This window comes from Oncorhynchus gorbuscha, linkage group LG25 (assembly GCF_021184085.1).
Source record: "Oncorhynchus gorbuscha isolate QuinsamMale2020 ecotype Even-year linkage group LG25, OgorEven_v1.0, whole genome shotgun sequence".
Classification (NCBI taxonomy): Eukaryota; Metazoa; Chordata; class Actinopteri; order Salmoniformes; family Salmonidae; genus Oncorhynchus; species Oncorhynchus gorbuscha.
In genome coordinates this window covers 9,899,773-9,914,518 of record NC_060197.1, presented here as the reverse complement: position 1 = coordinate 9,914,518, position 14,746 = coordinate 9,899,773, and the positions used below count along the sequence as shown (strand labels likewise).

Genomic DNA, 14,746 nt, shown 5'->3' with positions numbered 1-14,746 from the left:
CAACACAACTGATTGTCTCAAACGCATTTAGAAGGAAAGAAAATCCACAAATGAACCTTTAACAAGGCACGCCTGTTCGTTGAAATGAAGCTGGTTGAGAGAATGCCAAGCGTGTGCAAAGCTATCATCAAGGCAAAGGGTGGCTACTTTGAAGAATCTCAAATCTAAAATATATTTTGATTTGTTGAACACTTTTTTTGGTTGCTACATGATTCCATGTGTGTTTTTTTCATAGTTCTGACTGCTACTGTATGTCCTGTACATACGCACCGACACACACAGAAATGGAGCATGATAATTGGAACATGTCTTGTGTTAAACATCTGGGCTGATTACTCCAATAGGGTACAATACTGAGCAGCTTGAGAGGGAAATGGGTTCAAAATGGAACGTGGGAGAGGGGGATGAGAGTAGAGTAGAGGAAGAGAGGAGAAAAGATGAGTGGACGCTCTGTGATGCCCTGTCAGCTCTCAGTCTTGCAGGCTTTGAATTTCACTGACGCAGCGTGAAGCCTTAGTGATCACTATGAACACTATGAACTTAGAGAGATGGACAAAAAACCTTCAACAGACCCCCTTCCATCTCATATTAGGCCAACTACTGACAGATAGTCCTCTTAGGGAGGTTTAAACAGACCAGACAACAACATCCCTTTATCAGAACAACAGGGAAAAATCACACTCGTCTGTCTGAAATGGCACCCTATTCCCTATATAGTTCACTACTTGATAATGCACTACCCATGGCTCTGGTAAAAAAAAAAGTAGTGCCCTATGTAGGGAATGGGGTGCCATTTCAGAGGCACGCATTGTCTTGAATTGGATCTCTGTGACGGGTAGTTAAAGAGAATCCACAATAGTTGAAGTTGACCTCCTAGTGGAGCTGTAGTTTAGTTGTGTTCATTACTTGTAGCTTTAGCTAGCTGTCCTGTATGTCGTGCAGATATAAGATCTGCTTACTCTTCCTGGTTCTGCCTCCATGAAGAGTTTGCCCTCCACTGTCCTTCTCCACTGGGTTCCATTGTATTGAGTTTGAAGCCTCCTTTGACCTCTCTCTGTGTATGATTTGGTTCGGACTCACATTCAATTGTATTGTTAGAGCTGTGGAAAGATGTGTTTGATATTTCTCATAATGGAGTGATGTATTTTTTGCCTCGAGAGGCTCACGACTCGTCTCTTTTCTCTGCTTGGCTGGTTGGCTGGTTGGCAGTCAGCGGCGCATTAATAAATGATAAAGGAAATCAAAGGCTTACCAACAGCCTGATTGGATACAACATCTTGAATAATCAGTATATGTAGACAGTGCATATCATTTGAGAATCATGTTATTTTTGATTCTACCATTTTAAAGCATTTCATGAAAATGTTATTTGGTATGAAAGCCTAAAGACAAGCAGTGAAATTGAAATCCTTTCTGACGCTTCCTTTCTATTTTTCACCTTTCCTACACTTCCCCCTTCCACACACACACACCTCCCTCCCCCTCTAACACACTTCTGTTGTGCTTCTCTGCTAATTATGTTTCAAAGGAGCAATTTATTTCAATGTTTATCATTTCATCCATTCCCCCAAAGATAACATCAGTGAATTCATTATCTTTGAGAGAGAGAGAGACGAGGGGGTCCAGAAAAATATTCATATTGCGTCTCTCTCTCTGTCTCTCTGTCTCTCTCTCTCTCTCTCTCTCTCTCTCTCTCTCTCTCTCTCTCTCTCTCTCTCTCTCTCTCTCTCTCTCTCTCTCTCTCTCTCTCTCTCTCTCTCTCTCTCTCTCTCTCTCTCTCTCTCATTTCAGATGCATCCTTTGTAAAGGCATATGGAAATGGGAGAGGAGCAGATGGTGATTTGGTCCCACGGGCAGTACAGATGACTTATGAATAATGAAGAATAGAGAGGAAATTGTTTGGCTGGTTACACAGAGGTGTGATGCTATAGATACACAGTCGTTCCACACAGATAAAACTTAATCAATAGTGAATCATTTTCTGAATGATGATGCACCCACAGCGCCACTTCATATCTGTCTGCTTGAACTACTTGTTTATCAAATGGCTTCGTGACAATTAACGGAAGACAAGGTTCATTTGAATCGGGCTGTTTTTTTGTTTGTTGATCAACTAATGTAATGTACAACGTCTATTCCCTCTGGAAAAGTCCGTTACTTCAGCTTTATTGCGGGTGTATTTGACTAAATACTTATGTTTATTCAATCAAAACAAATCAAAATTGTATTTGGCACGTGCGCCGCATTCAACTGGTGTAGACTTTACTGTGAAATGCTTGCTTGCTTCCCAATGACGCAGAGTTTAAAAATAAAATGAAATAGTAACACAAGAAGAATAAAATACATGGGAATGGAGCGATATCCAGCACCAGATCAATATGCAGAGGTACGAGGTATTTGAGGTAGATACACTATATGGCCATAAGTATGTGGACACCTGCTCCTCGAACATCTCATTCCAAAACCATAGCCCCTTTGCTGCCATTCCCTCTTCTGGGAAGGCTTTCTACTAGATGTTGGAGCATCGCTTCGGGCACTTGCTTCTATTCGGCCACAACAGCATTAGTGAAGTCGGGCACTGATGTTGGGCGATAAGGCCTGGCTCGCAGTCGGCGTTCCAATTCATCCCAAAGGTGTTTGATGGGGTTGAGGTCAGGGCGCTGAGCAAGCTAGTCAAGTTCTTCCACACCGATCTCGACAAACCATTTCTGTATGGACCTTGCTTTGTGCATGGGTGCATTGTCATGCTGAAACAGGAAAGAGCCTTCCCCAAACCATTGCCACAAAGTTGGAAGCACAGAATCGTCTAGAATGTCATTGTATGCTGTAGCATTAAGATTTCCCTTCACTGGAACGAAGGGGCCAGGCCGAACCATGAAAAACAGCCCCAGACCATTATTCCTCCTCCACCAAACTTTACAGTTGGGACTATGCATTCGGGCAGGTAGTTGCCCCCTCCTGGCATCCGCCAAACCCAGATTCGTCCGTCGGACTGCCAGATGGTAAAGCGTGATTCATCTTAGTGTTGAAGCTCCCACCTTAGTTCTTGTGCTGACGTTTCTTCCAGAGGCAGTGTAGAACTCATGCTGTGTTGCAACCGAGAACAGACATTTTTTTCAGCACCTGGCGGTCCAGTTCTGTGTTCTTTTCTGGCCCACCACTTCATGGCTGAGCCATTGTTGCCCCTAGACGTTTCCACTTCACAGTAATAGCACTTACAGTTGACCGGGGCATCTCTCAGTGCCACATTGAAAGCCTCGGAGCTCTTCAGTACAGCCATTCTACTGGCAATGTTTGTCTATGGAGATTGCATGGCTATGTTCTGAATTTTATACACCTGTCAGCAACTGGTGTGGCTGAAATAGCCAAATTCACTAATTTGAAGGGGTGTCCACATACAGTACACTATATAAACATAAGTATGTACATAAAGGTAGGGTAAAGTGACTCGGCATCAGGATAGATAAGAGTAAAATAGAGTAGCAGCAGCAAATTATATGTAAAACTGTGTGTGTGAGCGCGAGAGTGCGTGTGAGTGTAATGTGGATGTTGTGTCGTCCTGCGTGTGTGTGGGCATATGTAGTTTACGTGAATGTGCGTGGGTTTTGTGTGCAAGTGTCAATGTAGTGTGTGTGAGTGTGTATACTAACCAAGACGTTTACTGAAAACGGTATAGCCTAATAATTCTCGCATTTGATTGTCGTCTTTCTCTCTGAACGACCAGACCAGTGCTGTCGTGACCCAGATATAGGCCTGCTGCAATGGGAGTGCTGTAGTGTGAGAGCACAGAGAGGTGGTTAACCACAAACACACACATGGTTAACTCTTCTTCCTCTAACGCGTTCTTTCCCAGGCCTGTACAGTCGATCACAGCTGAGTCCTGACACACAATACTACTGCTCTATATGAATGGAGTTATGTAGGTCAAGACGTGGAAATGATCAAAGCCATTTAGAAGATGACAAAATACTGTAGTTGCCAGCTCTCACTCTTAATATTGGGCTGTTGTGTTCTCAAAAGATTGACTATTGCATTCACTGTTAAAATACATTCAAATCATGGACTGACTTCAGAAGTTCGCCTGAAATTGCCACTTGTACATGAGTTTAAAAAACTCTGCATTTTAAAAATTTAAACCAGTTAAATAGTTGTTTACTCCTCTGCAATCAAAATGTATCCAGTTTGTTTTCAGATACAGCTGCGAAAAGGGAAAATCATGCAAAACAGACGTTAGAAATTGGGTTGCCAAGCAACCCTTTGAGGTAGCAGTTGATTAAACTGCTTTTCAGACTGGCTCAATCGAAAGTGTCAGAGTTGGTGTGTGTATGTGCTATTCAATTAATTCAACTGTGCCCGTAACAGAACATTGGTGAAGCACGACTCGTCTTACTGCTGTGAAATACTCTCATCTGAATATGTACTGCCTGTATTCAATTAAATGTATATTACATTAATAACATGCTACAGTCTTGGAAATCCAATCAGTGATGGAAGGGTTATTACTACCTATGTACAGAACTTCCTGTGAGTTTATACATGGTTTAAAACATTGTTAAAAACACCTTTGATGAATTCTTCATCTCTATAAACACTAGAAAACAAAGCGTCATTATAAAAATTCTGTAGAAATTTATTTTCTTATCAACACTTATCAAAAATATCTGCACCGCGTTTTGCATAGATGGATACAATATATTTTACACATCTGTTTACATGATTGTTAGAACAACTTATTAAAAAGTGAAAAGGAAAAAAACAAACTATTTCAGGACTTTGGTCACATTGTAGATACTACCAACAAACAATCTACTTCTAAGCAACAGACTATCTGTTGATAAGCAACTGCTTGCGAAGGTTAGGGTAAGGTTTAGAATAAGGGTTAGTAGTTAGTTGAAATGTTACTGATAGCCTGTAGAGCATCTACAGACAGACTATTCAAATAAAGTGTAACCAGGCTTTTTTTTACAACAACAGAAACTGCAGCAGACCTTCTATATCTATCTGTGATCATTTAATAACAGGACTCAATTACTATTGACTGGAATAACTCATGAACATCCTTAAATACATATTTGGAACCAAAGACTTGGACATTTCAATAGCCTATCAACTCTAAATATATTTGTCTTACATCCAAATAAGATATCTATTCAATAAGGAATACAATAAATATTGCAAATATATTATTGTAGGTTACTAACCAATTTTCGTTAATCAAATATATTAACCTAATTTACTTAAATATAACAAAGAGAGAAAACATTGAACAAATATTTAATAACATTTGTTCATAACTTAAAACGCTGTCAGGGCCATTAGTCTCAAACAGCATGTAAAAAAAATACGATTTCCCCCCCCCCAAAATAATCCTCGATTTCAAAATGTTCCAAGAAAATAATCCTCAATTTCGATCAGCTTCTTCACAGATCTGTATTCCATATGGATTGACTCATATGTATCGTACTCAACTATTCACAGTTGACTGATCCTTCCACACAGTCCTATGGAAATCTGAACCTTCAAGCCAATCTCTGCCTGTTGTCACAGATGATGGTGACGTCCTGAGCTCCGTATCCTCTTCTGCTTCCTCTGACATCACTTCCTTCTCTATGTGACATCAGTAATCCACGGAAAAGTGACCAGGTAATTCTTGTCCAGAATTGAAGAATTCCTAAGCGACAGCAGTACCAGTTTTCCCACTTTGTTCCCAGCCTTCCAGACCAGGTAATAAGGACAGAGACAGAGAGAGATAATATGGACAGAGAGACAGAGAATAAGGACAGAGACAGAGAGAGATAATATGGACAGAGAGACAGAGAATAAGGACAGAGACAGAGAAGATGGACAGAAAGAGAATAAGGACAGAGAGACAGAGAATAAGGACAGAGACAGAGAGAGATAATATGGACAGAGACCCAGACAAGGAGAATAAGGACAGAGACAAAGAATAAGGACAGACAGAGAGAGATAATATGGACACAGAGAGAGAGAAACAGAGAGACAGAGACAGAGAATAAGGACAGAGAGAGACAGACAGAATACGGACAGAAAGACAGAGAATAAGGACAGAGACAGAGAGAGATAATCGAAATCATCTCTCCTCCTCTTCCTCAGATGAAGGTGTACAGGGTCATCTCCAGGCAGCCTGTGCCCTACGGGGTAAAGGTGCCAGGTGAGATACCCAGGATCAATTGGCGTACTGGGCATAGAAGGCCACCTTGACCCTCTCTATCTGGTGACACAGCTTGATGGCTGGACCCAACTTCAGCTCCATACACTCCTGGACTGTAGGCAGGGTCAGCAACAACAACGCCTGGCCATCTATGTCCTGCAGAGAGAATGTGAGAATAAGATAAGAAAGAGATAATAAGGAGAGAGACAGAGAATAAGGACAGACACAGAGAGAGATAATATGGACAGAGAGACAGAGAATAAGGACAGAGACAGAGAGATAATATGGACAGAGAGACAGAGAATAAGGACAGAGACAGAGAGAGATAATATGGACAGAGAGACAGAGAATAAGGACAGAGACAGAGAGAGATAATATGGACAGAGACAGAGAATAAGGACAGAGAGACAGAGAATAAGGACAGAGACAGAGAGAGATAATATGGACAGAGACAGAGAATAAGGACAGACACAGAGAGAGATAATATGGACAGAGAGACAGAATAAGGACAGAGAGACAGAGAATAAGGACAGAGACAGAGAGAGATAATATGGACAGAGACACAGAATAAGGACAGACACAGAGAGAGAGAATAAGGACAGAGAGACAGATAATAAGGACAGAGAGACAGATAATAAGGACAGAGACAGATAATACAGACAGAGAGACAGAGAATAAGGACAGATACAGCGAGATAATATGGACAGAGAGACAGAGACAGAGAATAAGGACAGAGACAAAGAATAAGGACAGACACAGAGAGAGATAATATGGACACAGAGAGAGAGAATAAGGACAGAGAGACAGAGACAGAGAATAAGGACAGAGACAAAGAATAAGGACAGACAGATAATACGGACAGAGAGACAGAGAATAAGGACAGAGAGACAGAGAGAGATAATATGGACAGAGACAGATAATAAGGACAGACACAGAGAGAGATAATATGGACACAGAGAGACAGAGAATAAGGACAGAGAGACAGAGAATAAGGACAGAGACAGAGAGAGATAATATGGACAGAGACAGATAATAAGGACAGACACAGAGAGAGATAATATGGACACAGAGAGACAGAGAATAAGGACAGAGAGACAGAGAATAAGGACAGAGACAGATAATACAGACAGAGAGACAGAGAATAAGGACAGAGACAGAGAGATAATATGGACAGAGAGACAGAGACAGAGAATAAGGACAGAGACAGAGAATAAGGACAGACAGATAATACGGACAGAAAGACATAGAATAAGGACAGAGAGACAGAGAATAAGGACAGAGACAGAGAGAGATAATATGAACAGAGAGACAGAGAATAAGGACAGAGAGACAGAGAATAAGGACAGAGACAGAGAGAGATAATATGAACAGAGAGACAGAGAATAAGGACAGAGACAGATAATATGAACAGAGAGACAGAGAATAAGGACAGAGAGACAGAGAATAAGGACAGAGACAGAGAGAGATAATATGAACAGAGAGACAGAGAATAAGGACAGAGACAGATAATATGAACAGAGAGACAGAGAATAAGGACAGAGACAGATAATATGAACAGAGAGACAGAGAATAAGGACAGAGACAGATAATATGAACAGAGAGACAGAGAATAAGGACAGAGACAGATAATATGAGCAGAGAGACAGAATAAGGACAGAGACAGATAATACGAGCAGAGAGACGGAGAATAAGGACAGAGAGACAGAGAATAAGGACAGAGACAGATAATACGAGCAGAGAGACAGAGAATAAGGACAGAGACAGATAATACGAGCAGAGAGACAGAGAATAAGGACAGAGACAGATAATACGGACAGAGAGACAGAGAATAAGGACAGAGACAGAGAGATAATATGGACAGCGAGACAGAGACAGAGAATAAGGACAGAGACAGAGAGATAATATGGACAGAGAGACAGAGACAGAGAATAAGGACAGATACAGAGAGATAATATGAACAGAGAGACAGAGAATAAGGACAGAGACAGATAATATGAACAGAGAGACAGAGAATAAGGACAGAGACAGATAATATGAACAGAGAGACAGAGAATAAGGACAGAGACAGATAATATGAACAGAGAGACAGAGAATAAGGACAGAGACAGATAATGAGCAGAGAGACAGAATAAGGACAGAGACAGATAATACGAGCAGAGAGACAGAGAATAAGGACAGAGAGACAGAGAATAAGGACAGAGACAGATAATACGGACAGAGAGACAGAGAATAAGGACAGAGACAGAGAGATAATATGGACAGCGAGACAGAGACAGAGAATAAGGACAGAGACAGAGAGATAATATGGACAGAGAGACAGAGACAGAGAATAAGGACAGAGACAGAGAGATAATATGGACAGAGAGACAGAGACAGAGAATAAGGACAGACAGATAATACGGACAGAGACAGAGAATAAGGACAGAGAGACAGAGTATAAGGACAGAGAGAGAGAATAAGGACAGAGACAGAGAATAAGGACAGACAGAGAATAAGGACAGACAGAGAATAAGGACAGACAGAGAATAAGGACAGAGACAGAGAAATAATATGGACAGAGACAGATAATACGAGCAGAGAGACAGAGAATAAGGACAGAGAGACAGAGAATAAGGACAGAGACAGATAATACGGACAGAGAGACAGAGAATAAGGACAGAGAGACAGAGAATAAGGACAGAGACAGATAATACGAGCAGAGAGACAGAGAATAAGGACAGAGACAGATAATACGAGCAGAGAGACAGAGAATAAGGACAGAGAGACAGAGAATAAGGACAGAGACAGATAATACGAGCAGAGAGACAGAGAATAAGGACAGAGACAGATAATACGAGCAGAGAGACAGAGAATAAGGACAGAGACAGATAATACGAGCAGAGAGACAGAGAATAAGGAGAGAGACAGATAATACGAGCAGAGAGACAGAGAATAAGGACAGAGACAGAGGCAGATAATACAGACAGAGAGAAAGAGAATAAGGACAGAGAGACAGAGAGAGAGGAAATGATGGCATTGTTAATGATAACGTGAAGAGAGAGTCTGTATATCAAACAAGAAAGTGTGTTGTTTTGGGGACGTGTGTGTGTCTGCATGTATTTCAGAGTGTGTGCAAGCCTGGCCTGCTGAGGAGTGATGGACTCCATCCTAGCTGGAGGAGTGCCCTCATCATATCTATGGACATAGACAGGACTCTAACTCCTCTAGCTCCACAATGAGATAGGGTGCAGGCCAGGCAGCAGCCTGTTAGCCAGCTTAGTGGAGTCTGTGGAGTCGCCTTAGCAATCTCAATAGAATAAAGACCTCCTCCATTCCTGTCATTATTGAAAGAGATCATGATACCTCACATCTCAAAATAGGGCTACTTAATGTTAGATCCCTCACTTCCAAGGCAGTTAGTCAATGAACTAATCACTGATTATAATCTTGATGTGATTGGACTGAAACATGGCTTAAACCTGATGAATTTACTGTGTTAAATGAGACCTCTCCTCCTGGTTACACTAGTGGCCATATGCCCCGTGCATCCCGCAAAGGCGGTGGTGTTGCTACCATTTACGATAGCAAATCTCAATTTATCCCACAAAAATGACTGAGTTTTCATCTTTTGAGCTTCCAGTCATGAAATCTATGCAGTCTACTAAATCACTTTTTATAGTTACTGTTTACAGGCCTCCTGAGCCATATACAGCATTACTCACTGAGTTCCCTGAATTCCTATCGGACCTTGTAGTCATGGCAGAAAATATTCACATTTTTGGTGACTTTGATATGGAAAAGTCCACAGACCCAATCCAAAAGGCTTTCGGAGCAATAATCGACTCAGTGGGTTTTGTCCAACATGTCTCCGGAACTACTCACTGCCACAGTCATATTCTGGACCTAGTTTTGTCCCATGGAATAAATGTTGTGGATCTTAATATTTTTCCTCATAACCCTGGACTATTGGACCACATTTTATTACGTTTGCAATCACAACAAATAATCTGCTTAGACCCCAACCAAGGATTAGCAAAAGCCGAGCTTTAATTTTCTCGGACAACCCAAAGATTCTTAGATGCCCTTCCAGACTCCACCTACACAAGGATGTCAGAGTACAAAAATCAGTTAACCACCTAACTGAGGAACTAAATTTAACTTTGCGTAATACCCTAGATGCAGTGACACCCCTAAAAACAAAAAAACATTTGCCATAAGAAACTTCCTCCCTGGTATACAGAAAACACTCGAACCCTGAAGCAAGCTTCCAGAAAATTGAAACGGAAATGGCTCTACACCAAACTGGGAGCCTTCCGACTAGCTTGGAAAGAAGGTACCGTGCGATATCGAAGAGCCCTCACTGCTGCTCGATCATCCTATTTTCCAGCTAAATTGAAGAGTCTAAAATGTATTTTTGATACTGTCGCAAAGCTAACGAAGAAGCAGCATTTCCCAAGAGAGGATGGCTTTCACTTTAGCAGTGATAAATTCATGAACTTCTTCGACGAAAAGATCATGATCATTAGAAAGAAAATTATGGACTCCTCTTTAAATCTGCGTTCTTCTCCAAAGCTCAGTTGTCCCGTGTCTGCAAGTTTTTTAATACTATATCTCTTGACACATTGATGAAAATAGTCATGGCCACTAAACCATCAAGCTGCATACTGGACCCTATTCCAACTAAACTACTGAGCTTGGCCCTCCTATGTTGAACATAATAAACTGCTCCCTACCCACCGGATGTGTAGCAAACTCACTAAAAGTGGCAATAATAAAGCCTCTTGACCCAGATTTAAAAATAAAATAAAATTAAAATAAAAATCTTCATATATCGAATCTCCCATTCCTCTCAAAAATGTTAGAAAAAGCTGTTGCGCAGTAACTCACTGCCTTTCTGAGGACAAACAATGTATACAAAACGCTTCAGTCTGGTTTTAGACCCCATCATAGCACACTGAGACGGCACTCGTGAAGGTGGTAAATTACCTTTTAAATTGCGTCAGACCAAGGCTCTGCATCTGTCCTCGTTCTCCTAGACCTTAGTGCTGCTTTTGATACCACAACATTCTTTTGGAGAGATTGGAAACCCAAATCGGTCGACACGGACAGGTTCTGGCCTGGTTTAGATATTATCTGTCGGAAAGATATCAGCTTGTGTCTCTGGATGGTTTGTCCTCTGAAAAATCAACTGTAAATGTCAGTGTTCCTCAAGGTTCTGTTTTAGGACCACTATTGTTGGTTTTCACTATATACTTTACCTCTTTGTGATGTGATTTGGAAACGCCATGTTAACTTTCACTGCTTTGCGGACGATACACAGCTGTACATTTCGATGAAACATGATGAAGCCCCAAAATTGCCCTCCCTCAGACATAAGGAAGTGAATGGCGGTAAATGTTTTACTTTTAAACTTGGACAAAACAGAGATGCTAGTTCTAGGTCCCAAGAAACAAAAAGATCTTCTGTTGGATCTGACAATTAATCTTGATGGTTGTACAGTCGTCTCAAATAAAACTGAAGGACCTCGGCGTTACTCTGGACCCTGATCTCTCTTTTGATGAACATATCAAGACTGTTTCAAGGACAACTTTTTTTCCATCTTCGTAACATGGCAAAAATCGGAAACTTTGTCCGAAAACGATGTAGAAAAAATAATCCGTGCTTTTGTCACTTCTACAGTAGATTAGACTACTGCAATGCTCTACTTTCTGGCTACCCAGATAAAGCACTAAATAAACTTCAGTTAGTGCTAAATACGGCTGCTAGAATCTTGACTAGAACCAAAAAATGTGATCATGTTACTCCAGTGCTAGCCTCCCTACACTGGCTTCCTGTTAAAGGCAAGGGCTGATTTCAAGGTTTTACTGCTAAAATACAAAGCTCCTACCTATCGTTCCGATTTGGTCCTGACGTACATACCTACACGTACGCTACAGTCACAAGACGCAGGCCTCCTTATTATCCCTAGAATTTCTAAATAAACAGCTGGAGGCAGGGCTTTCTACTATAGAGCTCACTATTTATGGAATTGTCTGCCTATCCATGTGAGAGATGCAGACTCGGTCTCGACCTTTAAGTCTTTATTGAAGACTTATATCTTCAGTAGTTCAGATGATTGAGTGTAGTCTGGCCCAGGGGTGTGAAGATCAACGGAAAGGCTCTGTTGCGATGAACCGCCCTTGCTGTCTCTGTCTGGCCGGTTCCCCTCTCTCCACTGGGATTCTCTGCCTCTAACCCTATTACAGGGGGCTGAGTCACTGGCTTACTGGTACTCTACCATTCCGTCCCTAGGAGGGGTGCGTCACACGAGTGGGATGAGTCACTGACGTGATCTTCCTGTCCGGGTTGGCGCCCCCTTCGGGTTTGTGCTGTGGGGGAGATCTTCGTGGGCTATACTCGGCCTTGTCTCAGGGTAGTATGTTGGTGGTTGAAGATATCCCTCTAGTGGTGTGGGGGCTGTGCTTTGGCAAAGTGGTGGGGTTATATCCTTCCTGTTTGGCCCTGTCCGGGGGGTATCATCGGATGGGGCCACGGTGTCTCCCGACCCCTCCTGTCTCAGCCTCCAGTATTTATGCTGCAGTAGTTTATGTGTCGGGGGGCTAGGGTCAGTCTGTTATATCTGGAGTATTTCTCCTGTCTTATCCGGTGTCCTGTGTGAATTTAAGTATGCTCTCTCTAATTCTCTCTCCCCCTCTTCTCTCGGAGGACCTGAGCCCTAGGACCATGCCTCAGGACTACCTGGCCTGATGACTCCTTGATGCTAGTTCCTGCCTTTCAAGGGAGTTTTTCCTAGCCACCATGCTTCTACATCCTGCATTGCTTGCTGTTTGGGGTTTTAGGCCGGGTTTCTGTACAGCACTTTGTGACATCGGCTGATGTAAAAAGGGCTTTATAAATACATTTGACTGGTTGTGTGTACCTGCTCCTGGAAGATGTTGGCGAGAGCAGCACAGTCGGTGGAGGTGATGAAGGTGACCACGTCTTCTACGGACCACTCCAGAGGGTTCCTCTCCAACACCAGCTGGCACTCGGCCTCAGTACACTCCACCTGGAGGGCCACAGGACACAAAGATTCATCTATATACAGGACCTTTATCGACTGGATATGACAGCCGGACGCCATTCACTGACCATATCTGGGCCACCCGGCCACCAGGGAGCCAAAGAACCCATCAAATACTAAATCACATCTTCATTATTGTGGGTCTGTGTATGTGTGTGTCTCTGCGTGTAGCATTCTCTCTCTCACCTGCATCTCCTGTCTCTTGGGTGGGTGGTACTTGCTCTCCTGGTTATATGACAGGGACCGAGTGCTCCGCCTCCTGCTTTCAGGACCCTCACGGCTGCTCGAAGCTACGCCGGTATGGGTGGCCCTGCGTAGCGTCACGGCGCGCCGCGGCCGGCTGTTGGCCACCTCCACAGAGGACGTGTCTGTGTGGTCCTCGCGCGGCTCAGAGCTGGTGCCTTCTTCACTGCCCGACTGCAACATAAGATAATCTTCATCCTCGTCTTCATCACTGTCCTGAAGGGAGTTATAGGGTCGATCTTAGTGCAGTGACAATCAAGTCCATAGAGAGAGAGAGAGAGAGAGAGAGAGAGAGAGAGAGACAGAGAGACAGAGAGACAGAGAGACAGAGAGACAGAGAGACAGAGAGAAACACACGAAAACAGAGACGCACTGAGAAAGAGAGCAAGAGAGAGAGACAAAGAGAGAAAGACACACGGAGAGAGAAAGAGACACATGGAGAGAAAGAGAGAGAGAGACACGGAGAGAGCGAGAAAGAAAATGAAAAAGAGAGGGGGAGGGGAACACAGCCTTCACTCTTACACAGGAGAGAAAGAGACGCGGAGAGAGCGACAGACAGACCGACATAGATGGAGAGCTCTGTCAGACCTGTGGTGACCCTGCAGGAGTGTAGTCTACTGCAGACGAACGCCGTTTCTTCTGGACAAAGATGGCCTTCCTCTTCTTCCTGCGTCGTGTGGGTTTGGCCTCCAGACTCTCCTCTCCTCCAAATGGCTTAGACAGCTTCTTCTTCTTACCGTAGTAATACGCTGGGGACACAACACTCAACACAGTTCATATGGGCTCAATTCTGATGCAGGTTAGCTATTCATTTAAAAGGGGGTTTAATCAAACAAATGGCTGTGTGTATTTTCGTGTGTGTGTGTGTGTGTGTGTTTTTTGTGACAGACACACAAACTCACACTTGTAGAAAATTACTGTATTTGTTCGCGCACGCACACACCAACCTACAAACATATATGAAGTTGATCTTAGTTCCCATCAACAGAAACCCACACATGAACACACAAGTAGAGTAACCACACTTGCACACACACTCACTATATTTGGTCTTGGTCTGCATGGAGCAGCTCTCAGGACACTGGTCTGTGACTTGGACGGGGCTGAAGAGGTTGGGACAGCACTGCAGCTTCCCACACACTCTACGACAGAAGTCTGGGATCTGCTCTGCCAGACGCACGATCCGGATGGACGATCGATACGTCTTCCCTTTGTATCTAAGGAGCGGAGAGAAACCGTGTCAGCTCGGGCCAATGGTATTGTTCATACAGGACCGTAAACTCAGGACG

At 43.0% G+C, this 14,746-nt stretch overlaps 1 protein-coding gene across 4 annotated transcripts in view; it reads right to left on the bottom strand.

The window, feature by feature from the left end:
* Positions 1–6,082: 6,082 nt before the first annotated feature.
* The window catches only part of LOC124014022 (scm-like with four MBT domains protein 2), a 52,118-nt gene continuing 43,454 nt past the window's right edge, over positions 6,083–14,746 (bottom strand). For 2 of the 4 annotated variants that reach the window (XM_046328663.1, XM_046328664.1), the window contains 6 exons: positions 14,499–14,674; positions 14,360–14,404; positions 14,046–14,206; positions 13,401–13,673; positions 13,071–13,199; positions 6,083–6,328 (listed from right to left, as the gene is read on the bottom strand). In XM_046328663.1, the coding sequence (XP_046184619.1) occupies positions 6,188–6,328; positions 13,071–13,199; positions 13,401–13,673; positions 14,046–14,206; positions 14,360–14,404; positions 14,499–14,674 (925 nt within the window). In that variant the 3' untranslated portion in view covers positions 6,083–6,187. The remainder of the gene's footprint in view (positions 6,329–13,070; positions 13,200–13,400; positions 13,674–14,045; positions 14,207–14,359; positions 14,405–14,498; positions 14,675–14,746) is intronic. The other 2 variants (XM_046328665.1, XM_046328666.1) reach the window with 1 other exon arrangement.